This window comes from Ochotona curzoniae, unplaced genomic scaffold (genome assembly GCF_017591425.1).
Source record: "Ochotona curzoniae isolate NIBS_2020 unplaced genomic scaffold, NIBS_Ocur_1.0 contig_3819, whole genome shotgun sequence".
NCBI classification, from domain to species: domain Eukaryota; kingdom Metazoa; phylum Chordata; class Mammalia; order Lagomorpha; family Ochotonidae; genus Ochotona; species Ochotona curzoniae.
Window position 1 is genome coordinate 56078516 of NW_024466004.1, and position 19532 is coordinate 56098047.

The 19532-nt window shown below is 42.3% G+C and overlaps 1 protein-coding gene across 3 annotated transcripts in view; it reads left to right on the forward strand.

Moving 5' to 3' along the window:
- Window positions 1-19532, forward strand: part of AFG1L (AFG1 like ATPase) — a 194666-nt gene that overhangs the window by 3283 nt on the left and 171851 nt on the right. For 2 of the 3 annotated variants that reach the window (XM_040983863.1, XM_040983864.1), the window contains exon 1: window positions 15395-15643. The exons of the other annotated variant lie outside the window; for it this stretch is intronic. In XM_040983863.1, coding sequence (XP_040839797.1) covers window positions 15505-15643 — 139 coding nt within the window. In that variant the 5' untranslated portion in view covers window positions 15395-15504. Of the gene's footprint in view, window positions 1-15394; window positions 15644-19532 lie in introns of those variants that run through there. 3 annotated transcript variants of the gene reach the window in all.

The window sequence follows — 19532 nt, forward strand, 5'->3', positions numbered from 1 at the left end:
CCTTTGTGGGTGCAGAGACCCAGGGACCTGAGCTGTCTTCTGCTGCTTTCCCAAGCTGTAAGCCTGGAGCTGGATGGAAAGCGGAGCAGATGGACCAGAACCAGTCCTTGGGATACCTTGTGCTACAAGGCAGAGGATCAGCTGTTGAGCAACCACTCCAGCCTCTAGGGAATAAACAACTTGATCAGATGTCAAGGGTGGTAAAGACCTAATGGAGCAGAGTCCAGAGCTTGGTCAAGGAGTTTGTCTATAGTTTTGTGGCTCAGGAAGTGATACCTGCAGTCCCCAAATATGGTGACTTCAAACTGAAGTAGTTAAGCTCAAATTTCTGTACTGACCTCCTCTTCCTCCACTACCACTGCCCAGACTCTCTCAAATACACTTCTTTATATTTATATATATATATTCATTTTTGTTGGAAAGACAGATTTACAGAGAAAAGGATAAACAGAAAGTTCTTCCACCCACTGGTTCACTCCCCAAATGGTCACAATGGCTAGAGCTGAGCCTATCCAAAGCCAGGAGCCGGGAGCTTCTAACACTTCTGTAAATTTATTTAGGATGTTTTGATTTGTTTTTCATGGGCTTCTCCTGAAACTCATTAGCTAGGAAAGTTTAACCACTGCCTGGGAGAGCAGAGACTAAAGGTCTTGGAATCCAGGACTGTAGAATAGATTTGTCATTTGTTCACCTGAAAACAGCTCACCTCATAGGCTGTCTTCAGGGTGAGACGACCTTTGTTCCCTGTTGTCCCCTCCCACGGCGGCTGCCCCAGCTCGGTCTCACCACCTTGCAGGATACACCAAACTCACTGCCAACCTGCTGTTCTCGGTAGATCCTGAAGTTATGTATGCAGCAACTGTCTGGCACTTAGGGGTGGCTCATACTTTGTATGTGTCCCGTGCTGTGATCCCAAACTCTGACATATGTGTGTCTCTTTTCTCCTTTTTCACTCTATCTTCAGTTCATTTTTTAGGGCGGAAGGAAAAATTTTCTCTTTACTACATAATAGGTTTCTTTAAAAAGCCCTTGCTTCTCTTATTTAAAAAAATACTTTTTAAAAAATGTATGAGGTTTTTAATATTTCTCTATTTTGTTTACCTGGACTTTATTTTTTAAAGACTTATTCATTTAAAAATCGGAATGATGGCGAGAGGAGAAGAGATGGCAGAAAGATCTATCAACTGGCTCACTCCTTAAATGTCTGCAACATTCAGGGATGGCCCAGGTTGAAGGCAAAGATAAAAACTTCATTTGGAGGCCCAGCATGGTAGCCTAGCGGCTAAAGTCCTTACCTTGCGTGTGCCCCGGGATCCTGTATGGGTGCTGGTTCTAATCCAATGTGGGTGCTGCTTCCCATCCAGCTCCCTGCTTGTGGTCTGGGAAAGCAGTCAAGGATGGGCCAAAGCCTTGGAACCCTGCACCCATGTGGAGACCCAGAATAAGCTCCTGGCCCCCTGGCTTTGAATCATCACAGCTCTGACCATTGCGGCCACTTGGGGAGAAAATCAATGGACAGAAGATCTTTCTTCTGTCTCTGCTCCTCTCTTTATATCTGACTTTGCAATAAAAATAAATAAGTATTAACAAAAAAAAAAAAAAAACTTCGTTTGGATTTTCCCCTTGGGTGGTAGGGACACTATTACTTGAGCCATCATCTGCTGCTTCCCAGGCACATGAGCTGGGGATGGAACAGAAGAGGAGTAGCTGGGACTGGAACAGGCAGTCCACCTGTAATGCAGACTTGAATCAGTCTGTTAATGTGCTGCACCTCAATGCTTGTCCCTGGATTTTATTGGTGTAAGAAAATTATGGATCTAAATTTTTTCTATAGTTATCTGTCCAGCTTTTTCCAATACTGTTTGTGAAACAACTCTCTTTTACTCATTGATTTCAGTGTATTATACATAAAGTTTCATGTGGAACACATTTTTTGTCTTGTAGATTTCTATACCTGTGCATGAAATAATAAAAGCTGTATTTGGGGAGCTTGATGCCATAGCATGGCAGTTTAAGCCTCTGCCTGTGGTGCTGACATCCCAAATGGGCATTGATTTGAGTCTTCATTAGTCCACTTTCAACCCAGCTCCCTGTTTGTGGCCTGGGAAAGCAGCAGATGGCTGGGTTTTTGTTTTGTTTTGTTTTGTTTTTTCGCCCTGCACCCACTTGGGAGATCTGGAAAGAGCTCCTGGCTCCTGGCTGCAGAACAACCTGGCTCCATTGCAACCATTTGGGAGTGAACCAGTCGATGGAAGATCTTTTCATTGTCTCTCCTTTTCTCTCTGTAAACATCCTTTATGTGTGTGTGTGTATACGCTGTATTTGATTTTGTCTCCAGTTCTTAGCACAGCTTGTAAAAACCTTGAGTGATAACAATGTTGTGTTTTTCATAATAAGCCCTTTTGGAAAACACCCGAGTTTATCCTAATGAGGTGGCTGAAATAGGGGCCAGATAGCTTTACTGTAGAGACTGGGCTTCAGAAAGACCAAGTTTTTTTGAACCAAGTATGGAAACTTTTCTTTTCTAAAATATTTTTTTAATTAATGTTATAAGCAATCAATTCTTAAAAAAAAAAAACTTATTTTTATTGGAAAGACAGATTTATGAGAGGAGAGACAGATCTTCTATCCACTGGTTCGCTCCCCAGTTTGCCATAATGGCCAGAACTCAGCAGATCTGAAACCAGGAGCCAGGAGCTTCTTTTGGGCTTCCCACGCAGGTGCAGGTCCCAAGGCTTTGGGATATTCTATGCCGCTTTCCCAGGCTATAAACAGGGAGCTGCATGGGAAGTAGAGTAGCTGGGACATGAACTGGCACCCATATTGTATCCTGGTGCTTGCAGGAGAATTAGTCTACTGAGCCATTGTGTTGGGCCCGAATGGGAACTATCAACACACTCTGTCACCAGGCATGGAGAATGTCTGGATATTGGGTTCTAAAAACTCGGGAATTCAGGAAGTTCTTAGATGGGCGAGCACATGGACATGCTGGGGTAGTCTGAACATCCCTTTTGCAGCTCGAGTCTGAAGTGTAGGCAGTTTTGGGGGACTGAGTCTTTCAGCTGTGAGATCTTCACTGTCTTCAGAGAATTGAGTTGAACTGTTGGATACCAAGGCAATGTCAGAGAAACAGAGAATGAATACAGTATAACATTGGGGATGATCCTCCTGTTCTTTGAGGCCCCCACAACTAGACTCCGGATCCTCTTAGAAAACCTCCACTGGCTCCCCTGAAGGTCGCTTGTCCTGGTGAGCTGCTCCAGTGGCAAATGAGATCTCTCCAAGGCTAACTTCCCAACCACCACAGTTAGGAAGACATCAGTATGTAGTTAGCCCTCTGCATAAGAATGTCATGTCTCCTTGAAGTAAATATTTAAGCACATCTTTATCTTATTTTTCTTTATTTGCTTTCTGTAGAGAAAGAGGTTAAAGGTTGCTGAAGACCAGAGCTGGAAAGAGCTAGTGCCATATTTGGATGTTCCTTTCAACAAAATAAGCCTGCGGGTCGCCCAGTCTCCCTCTCAGCAGACTAGGGAGTTAGTGCTCCTGTGTTTAGGCAACCATCTTCTCTAAGGGATCTCCCTTGTTGCCCTGAAATAGCTTACAAAGGTCTCTTTCAGAATAAACATGTAGAAATACATTTTTGGTTTTGTTGGTTTGTTCTCTTTTTTGAATTTTATGTATTTTTGTTTGTTTGTTTTCATGTACTGGTAAATTAAGCAGTACCCAGCTGGTTGTATCAATATCAGTACTACTGCCACTTACTTCTTCCAGGATCTTCAGTACCACAATTATTATTATTTTTAAATTGTATTTATTTTTATTGGAAAAGCAGATTTACAGAGCAAACAAGAGAGCAAGAGAGAGAGAGAGCTTCCATCTACTGGTTTCCCAAATGGCCGCTAACAGCCGGAGTTGAGGCAGTCCAAACCCAGGATCCAGGAACTTTCTCTTGCTCTCCCCCATGGATGCAGGGGCCCAAGAGCTTGAGCTATCCTCTGCTTCATTCCCAGCTCATAAACGGGGAGCTGGATCGGAAGTGGAACAGCTGGGACATGAAGAACTAGTGTCCATATGGGATGCCAGCACTGCAGTCAGAGGGTTAGCTTGATATTCCACTGTTCCAGCTCCACCAGTTATCCTTCCCCTGCCCCATCTTCATATCCTGTGTGGTAGTACGAGATGGTGCCTCTCTGATTTCCAACTGTCTGAAGCATCATTTACCAATGTCCTCAGCTGCTGTGCTTTGAAATTCATTACTGCATTTACTCTCTGGTCACACTTCCCAAAGGCTACTCTCTGCCAATGCCTGAGCACACCAGAAATACTAATGCAGACCTCTCTCTGTGAGAGGAGGGACAGATGACATCGGATCTGATGCCTGGAGGAGTCAGTGACACCCAGGGCAAGGAGCAGTTTCTATCTTCAGTCAGGTGGTTGATGTCCTCTAGGGTTTGCACAAGGCAAAACAAAACAGGATTCCTGCAGAGATAGGTGAGTCCCTGACGTCATGTCATGCTGAGTGTAAAGCCAGATAAGGTTCTGCTTGTGGCTTGAGAAAGCAGCACAGGATGACCCAAAGGGACCCTGCAACCACATGGAAGACCCGGAAGATCTCGGCTCTTGGCTTCAGATCGGTTCAGCTCTAGCCATTGGAACCACTTACAGAATGAACCAGCAGGTAGAAGATCTTTCTGTCTTTTCTTCTTTGTATAAATCTGATCTGCCTTTCTAATAAAAACAAAACAAAAGTTCTCCATTGATAGAACACTGGTAAGCAGGAATCTTCCTTCCTCCATAAGAGTAAAGAAATAGTGTTTTCTAGAGTACTATTTCTCAAGCCTTATTTCATATAGTAGATTAAGCTCTCTGCCTGCAGTGCAGGCATCCCATGTGAGTGCCAGTTCAAGTCCTGGCTGTCCACTTCTGATCCAGCTCCCTGTTATTATGCCTGGCAAAGCAGAAGATGGCCCAGGTCCTTGGACCCCCTGTGCCCACTTGGAAGACATGGAAGAAGCTCCAGGCTCATGGCTTTTCATTGTGACCATTTGGCGAGTGAACCAACAAATGGAAGATATCTTTCTCCATCTCTCCTTCTCTCTGCTGTGATTCTGCCTTTCAAATCTTAAAAAGAAACAAAAAGGCCTTGGACTTTGTAAAACTATGCGTTCTATTAGCACTTCTAGGATGAAGCCTTGGATTGTGTATTTCTAGCAAGTTCCAGGTGATTTTAATGTTGCCAGTTCCCCAAACCCTTCCCTAACATAGATGGAAGTATCTAGAATGTTAGATGCATTTGATTGATTAGTGAGTTGTGGGGATTGCTCTGCTCCAGAACCAAGGGTATTGCTTGACCCCTTTGGCTGCATAGAGTCGAGCTCTTCACTCAGGTGACACAAAAAATCATTGTACTAGGTTCATATGAAATGGAGGAAGGAAAATGGTGAACAGGGTACAATTTTTGCTGCCTGAATGTTTCAGTTTGGTCACAGGAAAAGAAAGCTGGAGCAAGCCATGTCACTGGATGTGTGATAGGAGCCATGCGGGCCAGCCTTGGAGGGAGAGGAGAGAGGAAGAACTTCAGAGTGAACCAGCAGTGAGATGGAGACATAATGTTGGTGCTTGACAGGCAAACTGTGACTCAGGTGTGCTTGTGTGTGGGAGATACATTCCACAGTCAGGGGAAGACCCATGAAAGAGCTCAGAATTGAAGAGCATGGCCCATTGAGGCGAGTGCACTCAGTCAGGAGCTGCTGGGATGAAAGGATGGTATGAAATGGCCTAAGACCAGGTGACTAGGCCAGAGAGGCATTGCTTGTGTGTGTGGTTCTGGACATTACCAAACGATGCTCTAAAGGAAATCATTGAATGGGTTGACTTAATTCCATTTATATATATATATATATATATTTAATTTCATCTTAAAAGGCAGAGGAATATTTTAATTTTTATAAATTTATTTTTATTGGAAAGGTAGATTTATAAAGAGAAGGAGAGACACAGAGAAAGATCTTCCATCGGTTGGTTTACTCCTCAAATGTCCATAATTGCTGGAGCTGAGCCAATATGAAGCCACAAGTCAGGATCCCCTTCAGAGTCTTCCACTGGTTGCAAGTTTCCAAGGTTCGGGGCCATATTCTGCTGCTTTCCCAAGCTACAAGTAGGGAGTTAGATGGGAAGTAGAGCAGTGAGGACATGAACTAGGATCTGAATGAGAGCCTGGTGCTTATAGGGGGAGGATTAGTCAATTGAGCCATCAAGTCAGGCTCAGAGGGATATTTTTCATCCTCTAGTTTATGCTCCAATTGCTAGCAACAGCTAGGGCAAACCAAGGGCAGAAACCTAGAATTCAATCTGGATTTCCTGCGTGGGAGGCCAGGACTCAAGTGTTTAGGTCATCTATCACTTTCTGTCTCCCAGGGTACACATCAAGAGGAAGCTGGAATCCAAAGAGGAGTCAGATACTGATGTGTGGGATAGAGCAATCCCAACTAAAGCATCTTAAATCACTGCACCCAACTCACATCCCAAATGATGTCATTTTTAATTTTGAAAGAGTATATTGACAAAATTAAGATAATACCAGTGGTATTATGAAGAAAAAGATGAACTTGAGCTGTCTCTGGCTAGACTCAGAAAAGGTACAATGGAGGGGATTCATCTGACTAGAAGTCTATGAGAGGCCAGGTCAGAGGAGGGATGTGAAGATACTAACAGCTTAATGACTTCTGTGGGGAGTGGGAGGGTGTGGCCAGTGAACTGCTGTCACTGTTCTAGAGGAAGGCTTTACTCATAGGAACAATGTAACCCTACACACACTGGGCTTGATTCATAATTCTATTTGAATGCAAGTTAACACTTCTAACTTTTCATTTGGAAGGCACATTGTTATAGGAGATATATTTGTCCAAAACCTGTAGGTTGGAATCTGATATAGAGTCTGACTAGATCAAGGTTTGTCCCCTCCCCGCCCCCCCCAGCTGTCTAAAACTCCTAAATCTATACTTGCCTCAACCAGGAAAGTGGGCTTGTCATGGCAACATACCACTCACTCACATAGGCACCCACTTGTTATTTCTGTTTGTAATTCTACTAGCTCAACTCAAATTGTCTACAGTCTGTCTTGGGCCAATTATTGAGGTTCACAGAATGCCAGTTAAGACAGCTGTGTCCCACGTCAGAGTACCTGGCTTCCACACCCAGCTCTGGCTCCTGACTTTAGCTTCCTGCTAATGTGCATGCTGAGAGGGAGGGATGATGACTCAGTAGATGGGTCCCTGCCACGTGTATGGGAGACCTGGATTGAGCTGCACTTCCCAGCTTCAGCCTCAACCCACTTCCAGGCATTGCAAGCATTTGGGAAGGGAATCAAGGGAATCAACAGCTGGGGGTTCTCATCTGACATTGTTCCTCAAGAAAGAAAGACAGAAGGAAGGAAGGGAGGGAGGGAGGGAGAAAGGAAGGAAGGAAGGAAGGAAGGAAGGAAGGAAGGAAGGAAGGAAGGAAGGAAGGAAGGAAAAAAGGAAAAAGAGAGAAAGAAAAGTAAGGAAGGAATTAAAATTAGTCTCATTCCATTTACCCCAAGCAACTCCCAATATTAACATCATTTTTGCTGTAAATGATATTGTTATTCTACTTATTTGAGCTGATAACTGCAAGTCATCTTTTTTTTCTGCTTCTGTCTACCCTTCATCACTCTGTCATACCTGAGATCAGTTATTGTTCGACTCTAGAGATCCTCATCCTGCTTTGTTTTCTCCCATCCCTCCGGTCCATTGTGCATAATGCGAACATGATTTGCATATGCCTATTCTGGTATGTTTGGCCTTTCTATTATAAATATCTCTTGGCTAGCATTTCATATAAATCTGTCTGGCTTGAAGACAATAGTTTGAGCAAATCAATGCTATTTCATCAGGGCTTGATAGAAGAGATGGGCAAAATCATTTAGTAGCTGCATTAGCCTGGACAGGTTATTTCTCTGTCTGTGTCTCCAACTTTTTCAGTATAAAATAGGGACAATAATTGTACCTATTTAACAGGGTGGTTGTGAGGCTTGAAGGAGTCAGTGTGTGCAAATTATCTGAAACAGCGCCAGACACACAGTAAACCCCAACATGCCAGGAATCTATATGTGAATTATACGGGAAAGAGGCTTATCTTGAAAATAATGTGTTTGGAAATGACAAAATAAGGTCTTGAATGCTGTGATAACTTTGGTTTGGGTGGGTTTGTGAGCTGGGAATGGTAGAGAAATGAATCTGAGGGTGGAATATCTGAAGAACCTGGGCTTCCACCTACTAAGAGAATGTTTGAATACCTTCGTTACTTACTGTTAATTTAGATTCAAAACATTGGTTTTCACAGGTATTCCAGTAACGTGCAGTGTCAGTTACGTCTCAGGTAGAAAAGTTGCCACAAGAGGTTTACATTACCCTCCTTTGCATTTGAGAAGGCCAAAATTCTTAAAATATGGACTGTTCCAAAGTATATCTTTGATAAAGCAGCTTGAATACTGCATTGTGGATAACAAGGTTAAATAAAGGTTCTAATAAGACAAACAGTGACAATTTAAATAAATCAGATGTTTTTGTGGAAGATTACTCTGTGATTTTCTCCAATTATTCATGACATTTCACCCATTCATATTGTGATCGGCTTTAATAGTGGAAGGAAAAAAAAAAACCCTTGTCTCCTTGTTTATTCTTTGTTCTCAAGGAGATAAGCTGTTTATAAAGATACATTATTTGTTATTTAAATCACTTTTACTGAAGTTGTTTATTTCCTTGTTTCAGTTTCTAAAAATATTGCAACAATTGTAATGCTTCTTAGAGATGTCTATTCAATTCAGAGTGATTTGTACTGAAATTCTTTGCTAAATGGGCACAGGTGCTGGTGTATATAACATACTAGAGTGAGTCAAAACTAATTAATGCTTTTTTAAAAAAAGGTAATAGGGATGTTCTTGTGTCATCTAATAAGGTCTGTGATTAAAAACATTTAGACTTCAAGTCTTAAATATTTGTAAAGATCTGCCTTTACATACACCATTTTGTAAGTATTTAATAATAATAATGTCCATAATAAATTAGATATAACACTGAAATTATACACAGAAAAATTGCATAATCTAAATACAGAAATCTATTTCTTAGAAAGTGCCCTTTAGTCACTTTGTAGACTTTCAAGATCATAATTATTATATAAAGGTAATTACATTAAAAGATAATTTACCTGGTAGTAAAGGATCAAATTAAAGCTGACAAACAGTACTTGCAAACAGAATTTTAAATACATACATATATTTAAATTGTCGAACAGCAAACATGTGAAATTATATCTTTTATATCTCTTGCTGTCTATGCTGTGAAGAAAATTGCCTTCAGAATAAATTTTGGCAATTTGATGCTCTACAACTAGATAGCAGTATAGCCAATAGCTACATCACATGCCTTGAATATCAATCTATTCGCCATATACTATGGCTTATCTAAGGTAATCAGCAAGATTAATGTATGAAGTAAAGCCAAGTGGATTTAATATCTTAAGGGATCATTGATTATTTCCAATAACTGAAGGTTCAAAATCCTCCTGGGATGATTTGGGTAAAAAAAAAAAAGGTAGAGCCTGGTGCCTGGTACCATAATTTATAGCCTATGTTCCTGCTGAGTAAGCCCTGGGAACTGCAAACTTGGATCTGAGGGCACACATCTCTCCCTTTGAAGTTGATGAGAATTGCTTGTGCTAAATGAGATGCATGCTGGAAAAATTGGGCCTTTACAATTGGTGTGTATAGACATTAGAGGTTTCATGACACTTTTCTCCAGTCCTGGCCTTGGAATGAAGGAACAGTCTGAATTAGATATGCTTGTTACTAATGGCCATGTCGGTTTGGTTTTATTTTTGTCTTAATTAGGAATTTCTCCATCATCAATAAAGTTGGGAAAATACAAGTTACCGTGAGCTAAATCTTATCCAAGCAATCTCCATTGGCTGTCTGTTTGACAAACAAAGTGCAACAGTGACTGATTTCATTGAAGTTTAGGTCAAATCCTGACTTCTTCCATGTGTTGTCACTTTGAACAAGTACTAGACTTAAAAACATGGAAGTTTGGGCCCGGCACAGTGGCCTAGTGGCTAAAGTCCTCGCCTTGGGATACTGCACCCATGTGGGAGACCTGGAAGAAATTCCTGGCTCCTGGCTTTGGATTGGCTCAGCTCCAGCCATTGTGGTCACTTGGGAAGTGAATCATCAGATGGAAGATCTTCCTCTCTGTCTCTCCTCCTCTGTATATCTGACTTTGCAATAAAAAATAAATCTTTAAAAAATAGCCATTATTAAAAAAAACACGGAAGCTTATAAATTGTATCATGGCATTTTCAAGTTTTAAGTATTGACTGCACTTTAGATCGACTTTAATTCTATAAAAATTAAAAAAAAGATTTTAATTATTTTAGGTAGATCGTATGTAGAACTGAGAGAACAGGACCCTTTGATTCCCCATAGCATAGTATCAAATTCAGCTAACCAGTCAGCAAAACCATATTGGCTATGGCCGTTTATGAGTCAAGGCTCTATGTGGCAGTCCCCTTTTTTTCTTTATATAGATCTGGTGTAAGGGCTGTTGAAGAACTGCTTCACAAAGTCATGTTTCAGTCCTTATTGTTAGCTTCAAGAAAGGTATTAGCTGTGTTACCTTGGACAAATCATTTATTGTAACTCATATAAAACAAGACTGGATTAAAAATCAGGTCTGGAAGGTTTTTTGAGAATGAACTCTGTATGTCCATACTACATGAAGTGCATCATGTGAATGCAATGGGTGATATTAAATACATATACAATACTAAACTCCAGAACATTTTGGAGGTTGTCGTAGAAATATTAAAATTTAATTAATAATTGTTAAAGATTATTTTAAAATTTTTTGTGATTTACGCACTATTAGGAAAAAATATCATTATGTTTAGGAAATGACTGAGGCAGTCAGTGGTTGGATGAAACCAATTTTTTCAGTTTTTCCAGAGTAGCACGTAGTGGTTTATTAAAACAAGATGCTTGATAAATCATGCAGGCCAGGTGATTTTTCCGGGTTTAAAGCATTTAGGTGATAAAAGAAGGAAAGGTAAGAAGAAACCAGTCCTTGATTTTCTTCTTTAAAACATTTTTTTAAAAATATTTATTTAGGGCATCTCTCTCCCTCCTCTTTCGAGAGGCACCCCACCTCCCAGTTTTCTCTCCAGAGGTCCTTCCCCTTCCCTCTCCCTTCCCTGTCCACCTGGTCGCTTCGCAAATAGACTTTTCTGTCTAAAAAAAAAAAAAGGTTTATTTACATGAAAAGCAGAGTTAGAGAGAGAGAGGAAGACAGAAAGATCTCCCATGAGCTGATTCACTCCTCAAATGACTGCAATGGAAAGAGCTGGGCTGTTCTGAAGCCAGGAGGCAAGAGTATCTTCCACGTCTTCCACATGGATGTAAAGGTTCAATGAATTGGGTCATCTGTTTTGCCAGGCTTCAGATTGGCTCAATTCCAATCACTGTGGGCATTTGGGGAGTAGAACAGCTGATGGAAGAACTTTCCCTCTCTCCTCTCCATAAATCTGATCTGCCTTTCCAAAAAAATAATGAATAAATTTTTTTAGGTTTTCTTTTTCTTTCTCTCTCTCTTTTTTTTTTTAATTGCAAAGTCAGATATATAGAGAGAGGAGAGACAGAAAAATCTTCCATTCAATGATTCATTCCCCAAGTGACCACAACAGCCAGTGCTGAACCGATCCAAAGCCAGGAACAGGAGCTCTTTCAGGTCTCTCATGTGGGCACAGGGTCCCAAGGCTTTGGGCTGTCCTTGGTTGCTTTCCCAGGCCACAAGCAGGGAGCTAGATGGGAAGCAGGGCCACCGGGATTAGAACTGGCACCCATATGGGATCTCAGCACGTTCAAGGTGAGGACTTTAGCCACTAGGCCACCATGCCAGGCTTCAGTTTCTTAAAAGATTTATTTGAAAGAAAGTGATAGAGAGGCAGAAAAATCTTCCAACTGTAGCCTGAGAAAACAGCAGCGATGGCTCAAGTGCTTAGGGCCCTGAAGCCACGTGAAGATGGAGAAGCAGCTCCTGGTTCCTGGCTTTGTCCCTACCCAAACCCAACCATAGTGGCCTTTTGGAGAGAGAACCAGAAAGTGGAAGATCTCTCTGTTTCTCTCATCTGTAAGTTTGCCTTCAAATAATAAATCTTTAAATACACATACACAGGAATATTACCGATTCTTAAAAAAGATCTTGTCACTTGCTACAACACGGAAGGACCTAGAAGATATTATTCGAAAGGAAAAAAGCTAATATTGAAAGAAAAATAAATTAGCTCATCTGTGGAACCTTGAAAACTTGGGGGGAAAAAAGTCAAATGTACAGATAATGAATAAGCAGTCATTACCAGGTCAGTTTAAGAGAGGAGAAGAAAGTAGGATGTTTAGGTCAAAGGTTCAAAGTACCAGATAGGATGAACAACTCTACAGACTTAATATGTAACATGAAGACTCTTGTGACTGAAATGGCATGGTATTTGGAGTCTGCTAAATAGGCAGATTCTAGCTAGTGTTGTCATAGAAAATAGCTTTGTGGGATGACAGATTAATTTGCCTCAGTACAGTAATTATTTTACAATCTAAGTGTACAACATTGTATTGTAAACTTCAAGAACAATCATATTCATTTTTTAAATTTGTTTTTGAAAGATCTTCCATCCACTGGTTTACTTCCCAAATTGCTGTGAGCTGAGTTAATCCCAAGTCAGAAGTCAGGAACTTCTGGGTTTCCCACATGGATACAGGGTTCCAAGGTCTTGGGCCATCTTCTACTGCTTTCCTAGGCCACTGGCAGGTTGCTAGATAGGAAGTGGAGTAGCCGGAGCAGGAGCCAGTGCCATATGGGATCGTGATGCATTTAAGGTGAGGATTTAGTCACTAGGCTATTATGCCGGGCCTAAATAAACTTATCTTTACAGTTTTATTTTTCCATAAAGTATGCTTGTATATCCTCTGATTCCTAAAATTGTACATTTTCCACTGACCACTTTCTCATTTATTTCATTAGTTTATCTGTTCTTTTCTAGATACTTATTTTTAAAAGATGTATTTATTTTTATTGGAAGGGTAGATCAGGTTTACAGTGAGGAGACAGAAAGATCTTACATCCACTGGTTCACTCCCCAAATAGCCGCAACAGCCAGAACTAAGCCAATTTGATGCCAGGAGCCAGTAGCTTCTCCCAGGTCTCTCAAGAGGATGCAGAATCCCAAGGCCTGGGCCTTCCTTGACTGCTTTCCCAGGCCACAAGCAGGGAGCTAGAAGGAAATTGAAGCAGCTGGGACACGAACCAGCACCATAAGGGATCACTGTGTGTGCAAGGTGAGGATTTGGCCACTATGCCATCAAGGTACCAGGAATTGTCAAGAGAGAAAGAGAGAAAGAAAAAGAAAGGAAGGAAGGAAGGAACGAAGGAATGAAGGAAAGAAGGAAGAGAGAGAGAGAAAAAGAGAATGAGAAAAAGAAAGATATATTTATTATTTGAAAGGCACTATGCTATGCCTCACTTTCCTCATACTTGATCTTAGCCAAAAAGTCGAGAAGCGATACCACACCTTTTCCTGTTTTAGATTCCTTCTCAAGTGTGGACCAATTGATCAACTTTCTGGAGCTCTTCTTATGTTGTCTTTGCATCTGTTTTCACTCACCTAAAACTTGACTTTCTCCTATGTGCCAGACATTTTGCTTGCCTTTATTCACACTATTTCCTGTTCTGGAAGGTTTTTATTTATTTATTTTTTTCTTTGTCTCTTTAAAGATATATTCAGTTTGGGCCCAGCGCAATAATCCTCGCCTTGAACACGCCAGGATCCCATATGGGTGCCAGATCTAATCCCGGCAGTTCCACTTCCCATCCAGCTCCCTGCTTGTGACCTGGGAAAGCAGTAGAGGACGGCTCAAAGCCTTGGGACCCTGTACCCGCATGGGAGACCTGGAAAGAAGTTCCTGGATCCTGGCTTCAGATTGGCTCAGCACCGGCTGTTGTATTCACTTGGGAGATCGTCTCTGTCTCTTCTGCTCTATGTACATCTGCATAAATCTTAAAAAAAATATCCAAGATTTATTCAGTTCATTTGAAAGGCAGAGTTACAGAAGAGATCTAGCTGCTGGTTCACTTTCCCAAGTGGCCAGGCCCAATAGCTCAGGGTCTCCAACACAGGGAGCAGGGAGAGGGGCACGACCACTAGGGTCCAGGTGCATTAACAGGGAAGTGGATTCAAGTGCAGCTGCAGGGACTCGTCTGGGGTCAGTCTTCCGCTCCAGGCAGTCACCGGCCCCAGCAGGTCTTGTTGAATTGGAAACCGTCCCTAGCAGAAGTTATTCCATGAGTTATACCAGAATTTGAATTGTTATCTTTGTCACATTTTCCACCCCCTGCCTATGATAGTGCCAGCTACTTTTCTCAGTGAGATTCTCTGCAGTGTCTCATGAGGGAAGATCATTTAGAAGTTCCTTTCCAGGGCCCTAGCGACTAAATTCTCACCTTGAAAGCACAGGGATGCATATGGGCACCGGTTCTAATCCTGCCAGCTCCACTTCCCATCCAGCTCCCTGCTTGTGGCCTGGGAAAGCAGTGGAGAACGGCTCAAAGCCTTGGGACTCTGCATGTGTGTGGGAGAGCTGGAAGAAGTTCCTGGCTCCTGGCTTCGAATCAGCTCAGCTGCAGACATTGGGATCAGTTGGAGAGTGAACCAGCAGATGGACAATATTTCTGTTACTCCTCTTTGTAAATCTGACTTTCCAATAAAAATGAATAAAACCTTAAAAAAAAGTTCCTTTCCAGCTGCACCATCCATGCTCCAGTCACTCAGAGCCATGGACTTTCCTGTGTCTCTTAGAAAATCTTTCAAAACATTTTTGAATGTGGGCCATATTGGAAACTAGTCATAATTTTTAAAATACTGACAGGAAAAGTAGTGGGAGAATATTTTAGGTATACTCCCAAGGATGAGTTGGATACTAAAAACAAAACAAAAGAAAGGTCTATTATTTAGGAGGGTGGGAGGGTGTGAAGAGACAATCAATACTTTGTTCAAAGATGACGGCCCACCGAGCCACCTCCAGATTATGTGGATTTCAGTGTATCAATCACGTGCCTTAACTTTCCAAGCCAAGGGAATGATACACGTCACCCCGTTCCTCAAAGCTTTGCGTCCCTTTCCGCCCACAGAGCAGATCTTTGCCCCGCCCACCCAGGGCGGCGGCGCGTTGCACGCTGGGAGTTGTAGTCTTTTGGCGCTCCGGATAGGACTGAAGGGCACGGAGTCCAGGCAGCCAGCCTCTCTTGTTCTGGAGGTCACGTTCCCTAGTTGTTCTGTCACTCTCGAGAGGAGCCGTCAGCGAGCGAGTACGGCTAGATTGGACTGTGCCACAGCCTCTCTTCTGTGTTTCAATATCACTCTCCTCTTCCTCTCTTCAAGATGGCGGCCTCCTGGTCGCCCTTGGTTACCCTGCGCTCCTCGGCGCTGAGCCGGCTGAGAGGGCGATGTTTGGGTTTCGGGGCCTGGGTCGCCGCTCTTGCTCCTCTAGCCACCGCCCCAGGAAAGCCCCTTTGGAAAGGTCAGTGACTGTGACATGAGCAGGCTGAGCGTCTGGGGTCAGTCTTCCGCTCCGCGTCGTCCCCAGCTGCCCCCTGGGTTCATGACATTTTCGGAATTTAGGGTGCCTTCAAGAGGTGTTTCTGCGTCTCTTTTTATTCTGCCTGTGCCTGAAGGGAGGCCTGAACGCAGAGGCCTGTAGCACGGAGAGACTTTTTTCCTGAGGGCCAGAGGTCCCTGGCCCTTGTCCAACATGAGAGACCCGTTGAGCCCAGGTGTGACAGTGACCGGTTCGAGGGCCCCCAAGTGTGGGTCCACGGCACTACGGCCCTTTCCCAGACTCTCCCGGCCGGCCCAGGGGCTCGGGAGGAGCTCCGCCTCCGACCCCTGCAGGCCCCTGGCTCCCGGGATTCTGGGAATGCCAAATTCTCAGATTGTGGGTTCAGTTCTTTTCCGGGGGGCGGGGAATATAGGGGCTACAGGGGTGAGGTGAGGGTGTGTTTCTCCGGGCTTCATTCATTCATTCGTTCTGTTTGCATTCATGAGTGAGTGAATGTGGATTATCTTGCTTGGCCTCCAACTGGACAGTAGGGTACAGAGGGGCAGGGAGCTTGTGTAAGGTTTCCTCCAGGCTAGGCGCCGTGATTGGTACCTTATGGGCAGATAGGGTTTTTGAATGAGGTTGTTCTGGTTGCCCCTCCCCTCCATATAACCTCATCTCCAAGCACCCCTTCTTACATAATTAATACACAGATATACTGTAATAAATATATACCTTTATGAATTGATACTCATTGGCTAATTAAGCTAAGAATAAGAAAACTTTAGTCCATTTTCATCGATAATGGATACTGCAAGTATGGTTAGGTCACCTTAGATTTTTCTGCAAAAATTAGTTTAATGCACCTTGTATGATGAACCAGGATATAATACATACTTTGTATAATAGGACATAATATGTAGTTTTATTTCAGCTATTATTTTTGGAATAGTTCATAAAATAATGATCTAAACTTTTTAAAAAATGCAGTATTGAGTATGGTAAAATGTAGAATTTTTCTGTCTTACTGCTTTTTAGTTGCTTAGTTTTCCTACGTCATAGGCAACCTCTCATACCGGTTTATTCTTAGGCATACTCTTGTGCTGCCAGTTTATGTATTCACAGATGTACTTGTATGTAAATATTTGGATTTTAAAACCCAGTAATGGTAAAAAAAAAAAAAACAAACAAACCAGTAATGGTAACATACTAAGAAACTTCTATGCCTAGGACAGTTATTTCTATTACTGCTAATTTTATTTTCCATTTAGTATATATTGGAGATCATTTGCTATCAGCAAGTATAGAAACTGTTGAAATAGCATTGCAGGCTGCACAGGAGCCATAATTGATGAAAATTAATTTAACACTTAAGGAATGTTGTCACCACAATGCATAGAACTCACTGTGTGCTTATCCTGCATTGTGTGATGCAGTAAGTGCTTTCTACGTATAGTATCTCATTTTGGGAATCGTGTGAATCTAAAGTTCCACAGGTGATGTAGTTACCAGGCAGAAATTGTGGGCTCAGGTAAAGGCTATCCCTGAACTTAGATCTGATCCTAAAGACCATGCTACTACATTTATGCCCTCCTGTACTCAAAATCCAGCCAGTTCTGATTTGGGGGAATTGATAAAATGCAGTTAGGGAAGAGGTCAAGGTAATTGTAATCAAACATGTTTCATTCCTCTCTAAAGGAAATTTTGTCAAAATATTGTTCATTGTTTAGGAAGTCTGATTTACAGTTTTGACTTCTGTCCTCTTCTTGCTCTTGTGGTGGGGCATTGTGTGTAGTCTATATTTTGTGTTTCATCTCGACTTTCTATTTGGAATTCTGTTATTTCCTACGGAGCAATGTGAGTGAAGCATTTGGTTAATGTTAAAGCAGAAGAGGAAACGAGGACAGGGATGAGGAGAGGAGGAACATGTTCTTGGCTTTGTGTTTATGCCTTATCTCAGCAGAATGCTCGTAAACTTTCCAAAAATTTAAAAATGTGTATGTCTTGAATTGCTTTAGCCAAAGCACCCTTAGAAATGGTTTATTTTGGGCCCAGCATGGTAGCCTAGTGGCTAAGGTCCTTGCCTTGAACATGCTAGGATCCCATATGGGTGCCAGTTCTAATCCTGGCAGCTCAGCTTCCTGTTCAGCTCCCTGCTTGTGGCCTGGGAAAGCAGCTGAGGACGGCCCAAAGCCTTGGGACCCTGCACCCACATGGGAAACATGGAAGAAGCTCCTGGCTTCGAGTTGGCTCAGCTCTAGCCGTTGTAGTCGCCTGGGGAGTGACTCAATAGATGGAAGATCTTTTCTGTCTCTCATCCTCTCTATATCTGACTTTGCAATTAAAAAAAATAATAAATTGTTTATTTTATACAGGCAACAGAATATGCAAAGTGTACATTGCTACTGTGTCCTTCGGTATTACAATGTTGTATTTTTAGGTATGGCTAGTAAGTGATGACTCATATTTGCCTTTAACTCCAAAATCTTTTTTTTTTTAGTCTATATATATAGGCAATTATTCCCAATTTGATATTAGTGTGAGTAGAGTTAAAACTCTCTACCCCTGTCCTGTGGCCATAAGAACTGGCATAATTTATTGATAGTACAAATTAGTGGTTAAGAAAATGAGCTTAATTTTTTTGCGTTTTATTTGAGAGAGAGATCGAACAGTTAGGAGAGGGACAAATATGCAGAAGGAAAGAGCTCTCATCTACTTGTTTATTCCCCAAACGTCTGTGATGGCTGCGGCTGGCCTTCAACTCAATCCAGGCCTCTCACACAGAGGGCAGGGAGCCCCATGACAAGAGCCAAAAGCTTCCTCCTCTCAGGGCACACATTGACCGGAAGCTGGAGTGGGAAGTGGAATCCAGGCATGAAGGACCTTGACATGGGATGTGGCTGTCCCAAGTGATGGCTTCACCACTGCACCACAGCACCTGCCCCCTGAATCTTTTCACAATACACTGTTTTGTAGGTAGTACAACCACCCCCACCATGAAGCTGGAGTCCCATATGGGTGCTAGTTTGTGTCCTGTCTCCACTTCCAATCCAGCTCTCTGCTAAAGGCATGAGAAAAACAGCAGAAGATGGACAAGCACTTGGTCCACTACCACTCACATGGGAGACCCAGATGAAGCTCCAGGCTCCTGCTTTTGGCCTCGCCCGGACTTGCCATTGCCATCTGGGGAGTAAACAAGCAGATGTCTCTTTCTGTAACTCTGACTTTAAAAAAAATAAGTGTATCTTTTAAGAAAGATCACTTTCATTAACAAAAAAGAAACTACAGAAGTAATAGACGTAGAGTTTGGAAATTAATATTTCAGCTTGAGACCTGGTACTATAATATACTATATAAATTCTCTGATGAAAAATCATTTAGGTTCAGCCTGAATGTATCCCAGCTTTGATTTCCTAAAGTCATATTTATAATTTTCTGATGTTTGACCAAGATTTGTCTAAAATCATCTTTTGCTATAGAAGCATCTAGACAGATTCTTCCTGCTAGGATTTGTCTCCCTTGCCCAGATTCCTCTGTTGGGGTCCCATTTCTTCTTTCCTTCCTTTTGTTCTTTCCTTTTTTTTGTTTGAATTGTTTATTTTTGAAAGGAACAGTTAGAGAGCAAGTGAGAGGTTCCATCTCCTAATTTGCTCCCTAAGTGTTAGCAACAAGCAAGGCTAGGCCAAGCCAAAGCCGGAAATTCCACTCCTTCTTCCACATGGATGGCGGGCTCTGAGCTCCTGATCCATCGTCTGCTGGCTCCCATGCTGCCTTAGCTGCAAGCTGAATTGGAAGCGGAACAGCAGGAACTGTAATCTGCACTTGAAAATGAGGTGCTGGCATTGCAAGTGGCAGCTTAACTCACTGTACC